Below are 15,361 nucleotides of genomic sequence, written 5' to 3'. Positions count from 1 at the left end.
CACCTGCCTTGCTGCCTTACAGTTAGGTTTTTAAAAAGTGTTGAAAATTGTGATTTATAGCCAGATGCTGACACCTGGGGATACCCCCATTATTTGAAAAAAGAAAAAAAAAGGCAGACTGAAATATAAGAAAAGCACTAAAAATGAAGGAACTCCTCCAACATTTATGCAGAACTTGTATGATATCTCTTATCCACAGTATCTCACTTGATGGATTCATTCATTCAAAACTACCTCTACTAGGTGCCAATCACTGCTTTAGTATGTGGAGACAAAACAAAGAACAAAACAGTCATCAAAAAAAACCAAAAACATTCTCACCCTGTGGAGCTGACATTTTTGTGAAGTTGATCCTTTCCACAAGCCTCTGGGGTGAGTGTGATTGCTATCTCTTTAATTTGTAGAGGAGAAATTGCAACTCCATGAGGGGAAGATTTGATGCAGCTACACACTGTATGAATAGCAGATCCAAGGCTCCCGAAGAACCATGTAGCAAACATCTGTTGAGTGCTTACTGATGGAAGCACTGCCAGGAACTGCTGTACATATTTTACAACCTGCATTTACTCATGCAATCCTTAGAAAAACTCTATGAGGTAGAATTATGATCATCCACATTAAAATGGGATAAGTTTCCTGAGGTTCAGAAGATATTTATCTGAGTATGATGCAGTTGGCTAGCAGCAGAGCCTGTATTCATACATAGTACATTCTCCAGGCCACCCATTCTCCTGCTGTCTGCTATGAGCAGTCAAGAGGTTGAAGACCTAAACTTTATTACAGGCACTAATTTCCAGGAAAAGGAAAAAATATAGGTGGAACAGGACATATATTCATCCACTGTAGAAATCAGAATAATCATAATGATACAGTATATTCTACACTAAATATCGATGATGTGCCAGCAGTTTTCAGTGTGTAGTGATACAGCTTCTGCAGCTGCAGTTAATGTAGTGATTCATTTAATTCTCATGATATTGTTGCAAAGTAAGTATTATTTTACACTCAGTTATAAAGATGAAGAAACTCTGACTCTGGTAGGTGAAGTAATTTGCCCAGGAGTCTAAAGCTTAGAAATAAATGGCTGAATCAGGATTCAAACCTGGCCCATCAGATTCAAAAGCCCCCAGGAGCCAGTCTATCCATTGTATCACATACTCCAGTTCACTTCTCTATCTCCTTATCACTGGCTGGACAACTAGTGACAAGGAGATTGGGATTCAACAGCTGCAGAAATTTTTATGTCCAGTTAAAGGAAAAATCGGGCACATAGTTTAATACCAACTGAAGCCAGTTTTGTTATATTAACTAGAGTCAGAAAGCAAAAACATGCAAATTGAAATTAATTTTAGACTCGTGTTCTAAAAGTTGAAATCTTGGAGGTAGTCTATCAAAATTTTAACAGCTAAAGAAAGGAAATCTGGATATGTGGAAGTGGCTTGTCCACAGCTTCCAATGTGGCTGGTTAAGCAGCAAGACTAAAACCCAGGTCTTCCAAGTCCGTAATCTGGTACATGTTTGGGAGAGGGCCCAGAGCAGTGCTGTGACTGACCCGGTGATATGGTTTGGCTGTGTCCCCACCCAAATCTCACCTTGAATTGTAATAATCCCCATGCGTCTCCCCTAGGTGGAGATAAATGAATCATGGGGGTGGTTTTCCCCACACTGTTCTCATGGTAGTGAATAAGTCTCATGAGATCTGATGGTTTTATAAAGGGGAGTTCCCCTGAACACAATCCCTCTTGTCTCCCACCATGTAAGACATTCCTTTGCTCCTCCCTTGTCTTCCACCATGATTGTGAGGCCTCCCCAGCCATGTGGAATGGTGAGTCCATTAAAACTCTTTCCTTTGTAAACTACCCAGTGTCAGGTATGTCTTTATCAGCAGCGTGAGAATGGACTAATACACCCAGGCAGGTCCACAGGGTGTTTTTAATCAAATGTTAGGGCTGGAAGAGATATAAAATTACATCTAGGCCCATCTTCTCATTTATAGCGAAGGGAATGGAGACTTGGGGGACCAAGTCATTCCTCTGCCTGGAGTACCCTGAACTCTGATGTCTACTTGAGACTTTTCTGCCCCTGCTAGTCCTGTCACACTTCACCTAGGCAAAAGCCCCTTGTGACCACAGGGGCTCCACTTTTACCTGCCCTCTGCCTGCACTCAAAAGCCCCTATGCTCTGGTCTGCATTTTCTTTTGTCCCTATCACTTCTCATTTTTAAATATATTATTGAAAAGTATTTATTTTTTTGTTATTTCCTATCTTCCCAGTAAAAGGTAGACTCTCTGTTTGTTGTGTTGACTCGCACATCCCAAGCACCTACATGGGACCTGGCACATAGAGGGCACCTGGTGAGCATTTTTGAAATGAACATGCCTGCAAATTGGTAAGTTTGGGGCCATCATTTTTCCCAGCACAGTCTTTACAGACAAAACAATGAGGACAAAGCATGGGCACTCTGAACACAAAACTCAAGCATAGAAGGGTGGTGGAAAACTCCTACCCTTATTTAAAATGGCATGTGCTATTATACTAGTCCCATGGATATTTTAATATCTATTTTAGGTAAGGAAAACTAGTCTTCATTACTATCCCTTTTTCAAGATTAGACTGGGAAACTTCACAATTGAATACATTTCTAGGCAACCTGCAGTCTAAACTGTAAGTTAGATCCAAGGGTCACCAACCTCTATTGCTTCTAAAAGTTCATAATGATCCCTTAGCTCATGAGTAATAACCATAACTATTTTAGAACAGAGTATGCATTTTTAATTTACTTTGAATAAAAGCAGTTTATATTTGGTGGCAAGAATTTGCTTCTAACAGTATGTAATTAAAAGTAATTATGGAAAAAAATGCAAGAAGATTGGTATTCTAAAATATTCAAACAACTCTATTTGCCATTTATAAGAATAAAGGCAAGAAAGATAAAGCCACAGATTTCAAATACGTAGTTAAAGAAAACCACAAAACCCTTTAAGGCTCCCATGTATGTGAAAAACAGAATTAAACTACCTTTGGCTATTTGCAAATACAGTGGCCTGGCCACATGGAATGCCTCATGCCATGGAAATAAGGTAAGATTGCTGGGCTCCATCCATTTGTAACTCACCTGCAATACTGCTACTATATCTATATATATTTTTTAACTTGTTGTAAAAGTAGTAAATACATTTAAAGACTATTTGAAAAACAGAACACATACTTTCTAACTCACCAGGTGTCTCATTATTCTCACAACTCACAGCAGTTTGCTCTCATCCCATAGGGTGCTCCCCACTTTGTCTGGGGACCTTCCCCTTCCTTGAGTCAGCACCAAGTAAGGCAGATCCCTTCTATCCATCAGGTCTCAAGAAGTCTCTAGAAAGCTGACTTCATGTCCTCCCCTGCTTATTGCTGTCTCTCCTGGCTGAGGTGGAAGAGTGGAAATGGACCTGGGCTAATTGCACAGCTGTGCGTATGCCATGCTCCGAAAAGCGGCACACCTGAGTAACACAGAATCTTGAACTCTCTGGGTGAAAGACATCAGTGAATTCCAGGCCAGTAACATCCCAGAGCTCTGGACCCCAACATCACCTCCCTCTCTAAACAGCTTCTCAGTGTCACCTGAAGAGTCACAGGAGAGAATAGCAGTGTTTTGTCATCATTTGGCGGGTGGCTCTGTAAACTCTTTCTCTCTCGATGGGTGAAGGCCAAAGGAAAGGAAGCTGGTGGAAGAGGGCTTACCTGAGGGTACAGCAGCAGTGCTGAAAGGTACAGAACCAAACACATCTGCACTCGCTGGAAGGGTCTGAGATGAAGATGGGATAAAGGCATCACCTGGAGTTGCAGGAGTCTGCCAGACAGAGAGAGGCAGAGGACACATGAGACCTGGCTTTGCAGTCACCAAGGCTGGGAGGTAGCAGATGCAGGAATTAAGGGGCAGGGGAAGGGATCCACAGTTCAAGCCACTTATGTGGTGTGCAGCCCATGTGCTGGTTACATACACTTTATCTACAAAATGGGAAATGATACCTCCAGAGCTACTGTGAGGATTAAGTGAGATTATGTGTTTAAATTATTTTACATCACTTAAATTTTTAGCGCCACGCATAGGCATATAGTAGGTGCTTGGCAAATAACGGCCAGTATCCTAATGATTTAGTTTGAGCCCCTACTCTCTGGGGGGTGTTTTCAGGTATCAAATTTTCCATAATATTTGGCATTCACCCTTTAGAGATGGCCAGTTCAAATTGAAATACACCCACTCAAGACCTACTGTGTGCCCAGCTCAGGGGTTGCAACTTAATATAAGGCCAATGAGCAGTTGTTGACTAAATCAACAAATAGAATTTAGCAAGTGGAGCACCGACCCTTGTATCCTGGTGCACCCCCCCAACTCCAGATTTTCTCTCAATCTTCATTTGCAAAAAGAAGTAAATATTTTCAAGAAGACAACAAGAAACAATGCTTGCACCACTGAAAATTCTACAGGGCCTAGTCCGTGCTGGAATTCAAAAAAGGTCTGCTGCATGGACTGGTGGGCAAGATGGGGGATACAGAAATGAAAACATCAGTACTCATAATTTTGTATATGTCCACACCCATTTATAGCAGGCTTTTGCCTACAGAGTATAAATCTGTTTGATGCTGTAATATCCTTTTTTTTTCCCCTTGGAATAGGCTGGGGCAAGCAATTAATCCTGAAATCATGGCAATTAGACAAGGCCATTTTTAGACTAGCAGCTTGTGGGACGAATGGCATTGTTCTGAGGATTATTAAATACCCATTTGGACTGCGCCTGGGTTCAGGGCCAGAAACACAGCCATGAGCTGCTGTGTTAAGCACTTTTAAAAACAGTCAGCGCCGTTCTTTTGTTCCCCCTTTGTGACCTTGGGTGAGTCACATGTCCTTTCTGGGACTCAGTTTGCTCATCTGTAAAATGACGGGGATAAGGTTAGAAGATCTCTTCAGCCCTTTCTAGCTGCATAGCCCTGCAGTTCTGCAACTCCAAGTTCCCAGAAAGAAGCTTTTAGCCCAGGATAAATGGGAGAATGAGAATTGCTAGAGCCATCCAGCTTCTTTGGGGACAGAGGCTGCGGTCCCCGCCCTCAAGGCTGCCTTGGACATCAGGTGTTGGCAGCGGGGCAGCTGTGCCTAGATTCCCAGGCGGCAGCAGTGGGCAGCAGTGTCTTGTGCCATCTGTCCTCGGTGGTGAGGTTACAGCCTTTTCTCTGTGAGGCGCATCTTGCCAATGAACCATAGCACCATCCCTCGGTTTGCACAACTGCGCAGTGCCCAGAGGAGCTGTCCCCTCCCGGCAGCTTCAGCTGGTGCAGCTGCGGCTGACTGCTCTCTGCCCTCCTCAGGGAATGGGCAGGGGAGGGGCTGGAGGGGCCATCTTGGCTCTTTTCTTTGCAGTGGCTGCAGAGTTGCTTTTGAATGCATCCAGCACTGGGATTCTATTTTGCTTTGGTTTTAATTCTGTTTTCTTCTTTTCATTTTCAAATTAGGGCTCCCTGCAATCGCTGTCCTTTTGTAAGCATTCACTGAGGTACCCTGGCTGAAGCTGTGGCTGGGAGTCTAGAGCTTCCTGAGAAGCTCAGTGAGGCTCAAGTGCCCAGGTCATGGTCTGCAAAGCTGAAGGGCAGGCTGGAAGAGAGGGAAAAAACAAAAAGAAGGGAGAGAGGAAAGAAAGAGGGAAAGGAGAGAAGGATGGGCAGAGCAGGGTGTGGGGAGAAGGTCCTTCCTTTACTGGGCTGGCCACCTATGCTGTACTGGGCTTGGGGCAGGTGCTGACAAATGCCTCATCATATGTGTTGTCCCGAGTTTCCTGCCTACATTCCCAACCACACCATGTGCTCCTTGTAGTCAGAAACCACATCTCCTTCGGGCCTCTCTTCTCAGACCCCAGCAGAACAGCAAGTGCCCAGGCAAGTCCTGCCATTGCTGAATGCATGGTCTTGTTTATTTCGCAAAACAGAGGCATATATCATAGTTCCCCTTTTTAAATAGCCAAGGAAATTAAGGATCAGAATGACTAGTGAGTTTGTCCAAGTCACACAGCTTGAAAGAGTCAACGCTGAAATCCACCAGAGGCCTCTTTCACTCAAAGCCCATATTCCGGCCACTGAGGGGATGTGGAAAGGAAAGGGGTGCAGGGTTCAGAGAGCAATGCATACTTACGGGGGGAGAGGTTATATCAGGGGGTGTGGACATGTCCCCAAAAAGTTCTAATTGGGTCACAGCCTGTAAAGACAAAAAGGTAATCATGTAACTACAAAGAAAGGTGGTGGTGCTGGGTCCTGCTTTACACACAGTACGATACGGGGATACACATTTCTGTTTTTCATCATTTCTAGATAAACCATAATCCTGGTGGGTCATTACCATACCTCAGGATCCCAAAGGCAACACTTGAATGCAGCCAGAATCAATTCTTGCTTCCTTGCATCTGCCTGTTTATCCAGCCTTGGTCAAGACTGCCCATTAATCACTTCCCATAAGCAGTAATAACATCACTTCACACTTATTTACCATCATATGCCAGCAATGTCTCTCTTTCTAGGAGATAAAGGCAGGGAGGCAATCCCATCACTGGTTTTTATCTCATGAGTGTATCCACACATATAAGATGCCTTCCACGTGTAAGTACAGACATGACTTCATGGTCACGTCAGTAAGGGCTCCCAATAGCATTCACCCTGAGAGGTAGGAATCGTCATCCCCATTTTTACAAATAGATAAACTAAGTCTCAGGGATGTGATATCAAGGTCATCTGGGCCAGGATTTAAATTTGCTGAATACAGAGAATGCAGTCAAACAGCACTCTCTGAAAGAGTCCATCTTTAGGATAAAAAATGTGGTTGGAGGAAAAGAAAACATTTCATTTAATACCAGGAAAGGCATCAAAAACAATCCAGTGTATACATCATTAATCACTCCTAGGAACTCCATCACTGCAGACACTGCATCATCTATCTCCTCATCCATCACACGGGAGTATCTGAGCAAGGCCAGCCACAACAGCTAAAGAAACCTTTTAAGATACACTTAGAACTAATCTGCACACTGCCAAATTCACAGACTGTAGGGAGTCTATGGCCTGACTTAATTATGACAAGTATGTAATCACATGCTTTGTACAAACCTGTCCACTAAGGAAAAACCACTTTTCCCTCATCTTCAGATCTTAAGTGATAGCTTCAAATTGGGGGAACCTAAACATACCACTTAGTAGAAGGGATGTGAGGAGTCCAACTGCCCTGCCACACAGGACTCCTGTACTCAAACCGCTCTAACCAGGTCATGGCTGGATCTCTAGGGTTCATCCAAGGAAGGGAATGTTCTTTCCTACTGGCAAGTGAGTGAGCTTTGGGCTCTGGAAAATGTCCTACACTCCATGCCTGGGGGTGTGGAGTACTGATAAGATAAACCACATGAGAAAGGGGCCCCAGGTCAGGCAGGGCCCCAGATGGGGAAGAACAAGGAATAATTGTTCTGAGGGATGGTTAATCACAAACAACCCAAGGGCACAACCTCATTTTCAGGTAGTCCCTCCAGCGTAACCCTATAAAACTTCCCTCCAGCCCCTGCCTCTTTGCAGACAGCCCCTTCTCTGCTGTGCTGCCCATTGCAATCTTGCAATGTATTTTCATACTTTCTCTAATAAATCTACCTTTCTTTACCTACAAATGTCTTCATAAATTCCTTTACTGCCTGGACCACTGGCCCCAGATAGTAGCTACCTCCAACAGGAGGCATATTTGGATTCTACCACTTTCAATATCTGCAGCTCCTCAGAGCTACAGTTCCTTCATCTGGGCAATGGAGATGATAATATCGCCTTTGCAGATGTATTGACAACATTAATAGGAGGACTTTCTTTGATGTTTGGTTAAGCCTGGTTGAAAGAGCACAAAAGTCTCTTTTTGCTGAAAGGAGAGAAAGTTGGCCTTGTTAACTTACTTGCAGCTCTTCCTTCCCTTTCAGCTTTCAGATTGAATAACAGCGCCTGGCACACAATAGGGCCCTATAAGGACTGATTTTGTTTCCAACTGCACAATAATTTTTGATAAATCTTCAACAACTGCTAGATGTTGAACACTGTGCTATGTGCTGGGAACATAAAAATGAGAAACGCCAACTCTCAGCCTGCAGGGAGTTTACAGACTGGAGGGGAGGACATCCAATCTGTAGATGCAGATAATCTCAGGTAATGCAGCAGAAATAGCAACAGGGGTCTCTATGGTGTGCTGTGGGATTACCTAGAAGGAAACTGATCTGGTTTGGCTGTGGCCCCACCCAAATCTCAACTTGAATTGTATCTCCCAGAATTCCCACGTGTTGTGGGAAGGACCCAAGGGGAGGTAATTGAATCATGGGGGCTGGTCTTTCCCATTCTGTTCTCACGATAGTGAATAAGTCTCACGAGATCTGATGGGTTTATCAGGGGTTTCCAATTTTGCTTCTTCCTCATTTTCCCTTGCTGCTGCCATGTAAGATGTGCCTTTTGCCTTCCGCCATGATTCTGAGGCCTCCCCAGCCATGTGGAGCTGTGAGTCCAATTAAACCTGTTTTTCTTCCCAGTCTCAGGTATGTCTTTATCAGCAGCATGAAAATGGACTAATACAGTAAAATTGTTACCAGTAGAGTGAGGTGTTGCTGAAAAGATACCCAGAAATGTGGAAGTGACTTTGGAACTGGGTAACAGGCAGAGGCTGGAACAATATGAAGGGCTCAGAAGAAGACAGAAAATGTGAGAAAGTTTGGAACTTCCTAGAGACTTGTCGAATGCCTTTGCCCAAAATGCTGATAGCGATATGGACAAGAAAATTCAGGCCGAGGTGGTCTCAGATAGAGATGAGGAACTTGTTGGGAACCGGAGCAAGGTGACTCTTGTTATGTTTTAGCAAAGAGACTGGTGGCATGTTGCCCCTGTCCTAGAGACTTGTGGAACTTTGAACTTGAGAGAGATAATTTAGGGTATCTGGTGGAAGAAATTTCCAAGCAGCAAAGCATTCAATAGGTAACTTGAGTGCTGTTAAAGGCATTCAGCTTTCTAAGGGAAGCAGAGCATAAAAGTTTGAAAAATTTGCAGCCTATGTGATAGAAGAAAAACCCATTTTCTGGGGAGAAATTCAAGCCAGCTGCAGAAATTTGCATAAGTAGCAAGGAACCTAATGTTAATTCCAACAATCATGGGGAAAATGTCTCCAGGCCATGTCAGAGACCTTCATGGCAGCCCCTCCCAACACAGGCCTGCAGGCCCAGGAGGAAAAAGTGGTTTTGTGGGCTGGGCCCAGGGTCCCTGTGCTATGTACAGTCTAGGGACTTGGTGCCCTGTGTCCCAGCCACTCTAGCTATGGCTGAAAGGGACCAATGTACAGCTCAGGCTGTGGCATCTGATGGTAGAAGCCCCAAGTCTTGGCAGCTTCCACATGGTGTTGAGTCTACAGGTGCACAGAAGTCAAGAATTGAAGTTTGGAAACTTCCACCTAGATCTCAGATGATGTATGGAAATGCCTGGATGCCCAGACAGAAGATTGCTGCAAGGGCAGGGCCCTCAGGAAAACCCCTGCTAGGGCAGTGTGGCAGGGAAATGTGCCGTCAGAGCCTCCACACGGAGTCCTACTGGGACTCTGCTTAGTGGAGCTGTGAGAAGAGGGCCACTGTCCTCCAGACCCAAGAATGGTAAATCCACTGATAGCTTATACCATGAGCCCAGAAAAGCCTCAGACACTCAACACCTGCCCATGAAAAAGCAGCTGGGAGGGAGGCTGTACCTTGCAAAGTCACAGGGGCGGGGCTGCTGAAGACCATAGGAACCCACCTCTTGCATCAGTGTGACCTGGATGTGAGACCTGGAGTCAAACAAGATCATTTTGGAGCTTTAAAATTTGACTGCCTTGCTGGATTTCAGACTTGCATGGGCCCTGTAAACCCTTTGTTTTGACCAATGTCTCCCATTTGGAATGGCTGTAATTACTCAATACCTGTACCTCCATTGTATCTAGGAAGTAACTAGCTTGCTTTTGATTTTACAGGTTCATAGGCAGAAGGGACTTGTCTTGTCTCAGATGAGACTTTGGACTGTGGACTTTTGGGTTAATGCTGAAATGAGTTAAGACTTTGGGGGACTGTTGGGAAGGCATGATTGGTTTTGAAATGTGAGGACATGAGATTTGGAGGGGCCAGGGGTGGAATGATATGGTTTGACTGTGTCCTTACCCAAATCTCAACTTGAATTGTATCTTCCAGAATTCCCACATGCTGTGGGAGGGACCCGGGGGAGTTAATTGAATCATGGGGGCTGGTCTTTCCCATGCTATTCTCATGATAGTGAATAAGTCTCATAAGATCTGATGGGTTTATCAGTGGTTTCTGTTTTGCATCTTCCTCATTTTCTCTTGCTGCCACCATGTAAGAAGTGCCCTTTGCCTTCCGCCTCTCCCCAGACATGTGGAACTGGGAGTCCAATTAAACCTCTTTTTCTTCCCGGTCTTGGGCACGCCTTTATCAGCAGCATGGAAACAGAGTAATATAGAGACCCAACCAGCTTTTGGCAAAGTTTGAGACAGTTTTCTAAAGGAAATAGCCTAGATCTGAATCCTGAAGGAGAGGAGCCACGTGACCAAAAAGAGGAGACCATCCAGACAGAGGAAACTGCTTAAAAATGGCCAGAGGCCAGGAACAGAGTAGGTAGGTGGTAATGGAAGCAGTTCAGTGTTACCAACATGAAGGTGGGAGACAGGAGGCCAGTGTGGTGGTCAGGGGCAAGGTTGTGGTGGGAATTTCATACATTTCACAGCCTTTTCCATCAATTCTTGCCTATCTTGTTTCTCTTTCATACAGTAACAGCCCAGCAGCTGATGGGAATGAGGTGGACAGCACACAGGTCCTTTCTCAAATCTTGCTGGACTTGAAATGCTCTTCTTTGGTAATCCTTCTCTAGCATGTTAGCAATATTTTATATTATTTGGTAAACTCTGCTAGTCTTTTAGACCCTCTTCCAATTTCATAAAAGGAATAACTTTATTTAATCAATTCAAATGAAGCTTCTGGGCTTCTTTGAGACTGCAATTCTATGCTTTTAAAATGGCCCACAACTATTTTCAGTGTTCGGAAAATATTTAAATGAAGTTATTAATTAAGTCACACAATTTACATTTCAAATGTGTTGAACTCACGGCATACTTTTACTAACATCATAAATAGAATTTATTGGCTAATTTTCTCCTTAAGCACAACTTTTAAAATAACCTTCATTCTTGAGATATAGACTTTCCTTTTGCCAGATGATTTTCACTCAAGGATTAAACGAGAAAAACATGCAGAGGCATAAAACATAGATTGTTATTTCATTCCATTGGTTTGCTGTTTAAATAGAACCTTGAGTTAATTAAATTTTATAGAAAAAGGGGATTCTTGGGCCATAAAATTAAAAATAATCCTAATAACCATATGTGATCGAGAATCTGAAATAGTATCTATTTTCACAGGTCTCCTCCCCATGTTAATCCCAGTCCTTTTATTTGTAAGCTAATAAACCATGTTCCATCTGATAATACTGCTCTAATGAATCATTTTAAAAGCCTCAAGAGAATAAAACTAACAATTCACATTTATAAAACACTTCATAGTTTGCAATATGCTTTCAAATACATTATCATCATGTTTGACACTCACTGAGCCCCGAAAAGTCACCAGCATAGGTGCCATTGTCACTATGTTTCACAGATGAGCTAGCTGAGGCTGAGGTTAAGTGACTCACCTCTGATCAGTCAGCTAAAAGCAGCTGGGATGGACTTGACCCACACACCCACCAGCATCTTGTTCATCGATCCATCACTTTACCAAACCTTAGTTAGCCTTGCTAAATAGTGGAAGTCCAGCTCTACAACATTCTCTAACCAGAAATCTGGGTTGCTATAAGGTCTGCCAGGATGCACATCCATTTGAGGTCATTTGGAATGTCAGCTTGAGATGTCTACTCGCCAGAGAGTAAGGCTCTTCCATTACTAGCATTTCAAATGTCTCCTGGTAAAGAGAGATGTAGCCGGAGATGGCAGTTTTTCCCCTTTTTTAGCCCCCTGGGCATTTTCCAGGGGTAAGAAGAGTGATATTGTAAGGTGTACAGGACAGTGAAGGAAAAGTAGCTTCGATGTTTGGGGAGGTAGTTCCCCAGTATCTCCATCAGGCCTGTTCTCTCCCCAGTCATTCTTTGATATGAACAAGTGATGGTTTTTCAGTAATATCTAGTTTAAGATTAGTACGCTGCTCCTTCCAACTAGATCACTGCAACAAGATCCCTAGGCCTTTCCGAGAGAGAAATCCTAAAGGCACAATTGATGGAGGCTGAGATGTTATGGCTGACCCCGAAAACACCTTCTCACAGACCCGTTCCCTGTGTTTTGGCATCAGGAGTTCTGTGACCCTTCAGTGGGCAGACATGGGAGTTCCTACCATGCATCAGCTACCAAGAGCAAGGGCTACAGAGATAGGTAAGGCACATTCCTGTTCCTATTGTCATAAGCTGGCTGTATTATGGAAAGACAGACCCAGAGACACAATCAAGGAGGAGAGAAGCACAGAGAGTTATGAAAGAAGAGGCCATCTCAGGGTCTTACATGTGCTCTTCCTCCTACCTAGAACACTCATTCCTTCTCCCACACATTCTTCAGGACGTGAATTAGAAGGCTTTCTGTTTTGTTTCCTATGAAGTGGCGTCCTAACTCAATTTCTACCCTATCCCATTGCCCATGATACTCCCAGATCAGTGGTTCTCAACCTTGGATGCATACTAAGATCACCTGGGGAAAAAATTACTGATGCCTGGTTCCCACACCAAAAGATTCAGAATTGGTTTGAGGTAAAACCTAGTCACTGGAGCTTGGAAAGCTCTCCTAATGATTCTAATTTGCTGCCAAGGTTGAAGATTTTTGTCCTGGAGGTTTCCCAATACTGTATTCAGGAGTGGCAATATTCATTGGCCTGTGTATCAATCAATTTGAACAGATGTTGACTACAACCAATATATTTATACCAGGTTATACTGACTGAATAGCAACCTCACCTGTTTTTTAGTACCAGTGGTGTACTTGGCACATCCTGTTCATGTATCTGAATTCCTACTATATCATGTTATACTACATATACTACACTACGCTAGGCGAGGCTCTACTGTCATAGCTTATCCCATGCAATGTTGCACTATGTTACACTGTGAGCTTCTTTAGGAAAGCCACTTTTCTGCATCTCTAGCATCTATTAGGATGCCTGGGACATGTTAGAGGTTTGAAAAGTATTGCTGGATGAAAAGAAGGGGTGCTATCTCCTCTCCAACACACACTCTAGTTTACACACATACACACACACACCTGTACATACACTCTCACTATTTGACCTCATGGCAGGGCCCACCAATAGTCATCCTGGGGACATCTGAATAGGTACCTACTAGAGCAGAGCAGGGCAGCAAGTCTGCCATTCATGCCAGCTGGATGAAGAGAATATGGAATGCATGAGTATGAGCAGAACAACCTCATTTAACAAAAACCTCAAGGCCTTACCTTTGTTGCCTCAAAAATCTCATCAAAGTCCGTGGGCAGGTTTCTGTTCTGTAACCACAAGGCACGACTGATGAGCATGAAATGAATGTGGAGATCATGACATGAAACAGTTAACTTGAGAGGGCTCTAATTCTTACCGGGGTGGCTGCAGCAAACCGTTCTTCAAAATCCTCAAATGAATAGCCGTTCTGAAAGTGGAAGGGATGATGAATGAGGATGAAGTGAATGACACACAAATGACATGGATTTATGAGTTTAATGATGACAGTATCTATGATTCACACTTCCATGGTCTCAGCAGGTGGGGAGCTGTTTCCAATGTCTGTGAAAATCCTGGAATATGTTTCTAGCATAAGCAGATGATAAAACATGGGTCTGATTAGGAAACACAGCAATGGCAAATTTGTAAGTTTAAATTCCATCTTCCTGCAATTACAGACATTGCCCTGCAGTTACAGACATCAGCAGTGGCTATGGATAAGAGCATGCTGTTTACATTCGAGATTTTTCTTTTAAAAGAACAAAATGTCACCTTGTGCTTTAGACAAACTTTACTCTTTGGAGCAGTCTGTGAACAGCTGGTTTTCATGTGTTTTTATACATGTTGTCTTCTCTGCATGAAATGCACTTCCCTTCGGCCGGGCGCGGTGGCTCACGCCTATAATCCCAGCACTTTGGGAGGCCAAGGCAGGTGGATCATGAGGGCAGGAGATCGAGACCAGCCTGGCCAACATAGTGAAACCCCGTCTCTACTAAAACTACAAAAAGTTAGCTGGGTGTGGTGGCGGGCGCCTGTAATCCCAGCTACTTGGGAAGATGAGGCAGGAGAATCACTTGAATCCAGGAGGTGGAGACTGCAGTAAGCCAAGATCGTGCCACTGCACTCCAGCCTGGGAGACAGAGCGGACTCCATCTCAAAAAAAAAAAAAAAGAAAAGAAAAAAAAGAAATGCTCTTCTCATCTCTGAAAGCTCAGTGCTCCCCAAATTCTCCAAACCCAGCTCAAAAGCCACCTCCTCCATGAAGAGTTTCTCTATCCTTTGAACTGAAATCCTCCTGAGTGTCCTCAGTACGTTATCTGTGCCTATCATACTGTAAGCTTCCTCAAGCAGCTGGGAGAGGGTCTCCCCCTGCAGCTGGTAGAGGGTCTGGCACATAGCAGTCCTCAAAAATACAGAAATGAATGCATGTTCTAGAAGTAGCTGGCAGTGAGCAACATTTAATTGCTTTGTTAACTTTGTATTATATTGTTTATATTACACATTATAGGTATGTATAATATATCATATACATGTATATCTTAATGGCCATATTCTGGTCTATACGAATAAGTTAATTATTCTTTGGATGATTTCCAAATAGTAAAACATTAATATAAATCTGCTAATATGGACATTAAAATGGAGTTATTACGCATGAATAGTTTTGAGGAGAGCTTTTGGCAATGGAAGAGTGAGAAAACTATCACCCATAGCCTCATAATACTGTGCTTTGTCAGAATTTGCTTTCACCCTGTCTATAGGACATGTGACTGTTGCTTCCTTCAGCCCCAGTTACAGTCTGCAGAGCAGAGCAGAGTGAAGAATCAACGTGCCCGGGCCCACTAAGGCAGGGCCTTCAGGTCAACCACCAACCACCTGTTTCCGCCAGCCCATGGTTCAACATGACTTAACTATGGCTACAATGAGAGGAAAAGCCACCACATCAAATAACCACAGACATTATTATTATTATTATTATTTGGCCACAGGTGGGGAGAGGTGGTGAGACAATATTAGTCTAAGTGATCCTGTAATCTATCGTGTGG

The 15,361-nt window shown here is 43.6% G+C and overlaps 1 protein-coding gene across 50 annotated transcripts in view; it reads right to left on the bottom strand.

Moving 5' to 3' along the window:
* The window catches only part of DAB1 (DAB adaptor protein 1), a 1,247,092-nt gene that overhangs the window by 25,412 nt on the left and 1,206,319 nt on the right, over nt 1-15,361 (bottom strand). For 21 of the 50 annotated variants that reach the window (XM_065521819.2, XM_065521821.2, XM_015452163.4 and 18 more), the window contains 4 exons: nt 13,693-13,743; nt 13,556-13,603; nt 6,170-6,232; nt 3,730-3,838 (listed from right to left, as the gene is read on the bottom strand). In XM_065521819.2, coding sequence (XP_065377891.1) covers nt 3,730-3,838; nt 6,170-6,232; nt 13,556-13,603; nt 13,693-13,743 — 271 coding nt within the window. The remainder of the gene's footprint in view (nt 1-3,729; nt 3,839-6,169; nt 6,233-13,555; nt 13,604-13,692; nt 13,744-15,361) is intronic. The other 29 variants (XM_065521824.2, XM_074005785.1, XM_065521833.2 and 26 more) reach the window with 2 other exon arrangements.

Source organism: Macaca fascicularis, chromosome 1 (genome assembly GCF_037993035.2).
Source record: "Macaca fascicularis isolate 582-1 chromosome 1, T2T-MFA8v1.1".
Taxonomy (NCBI): Eukaryota; Metazoa; Chordata; class Mammalia; order Primates; family Cercopithecidae; genus Macaca; species Macaca fascicularis.
The sequence above is the reverse complement of the archived record's forward strand: the minus strand, read 5'-3'. Positions and strand labels throughout refer to the sequence as shown.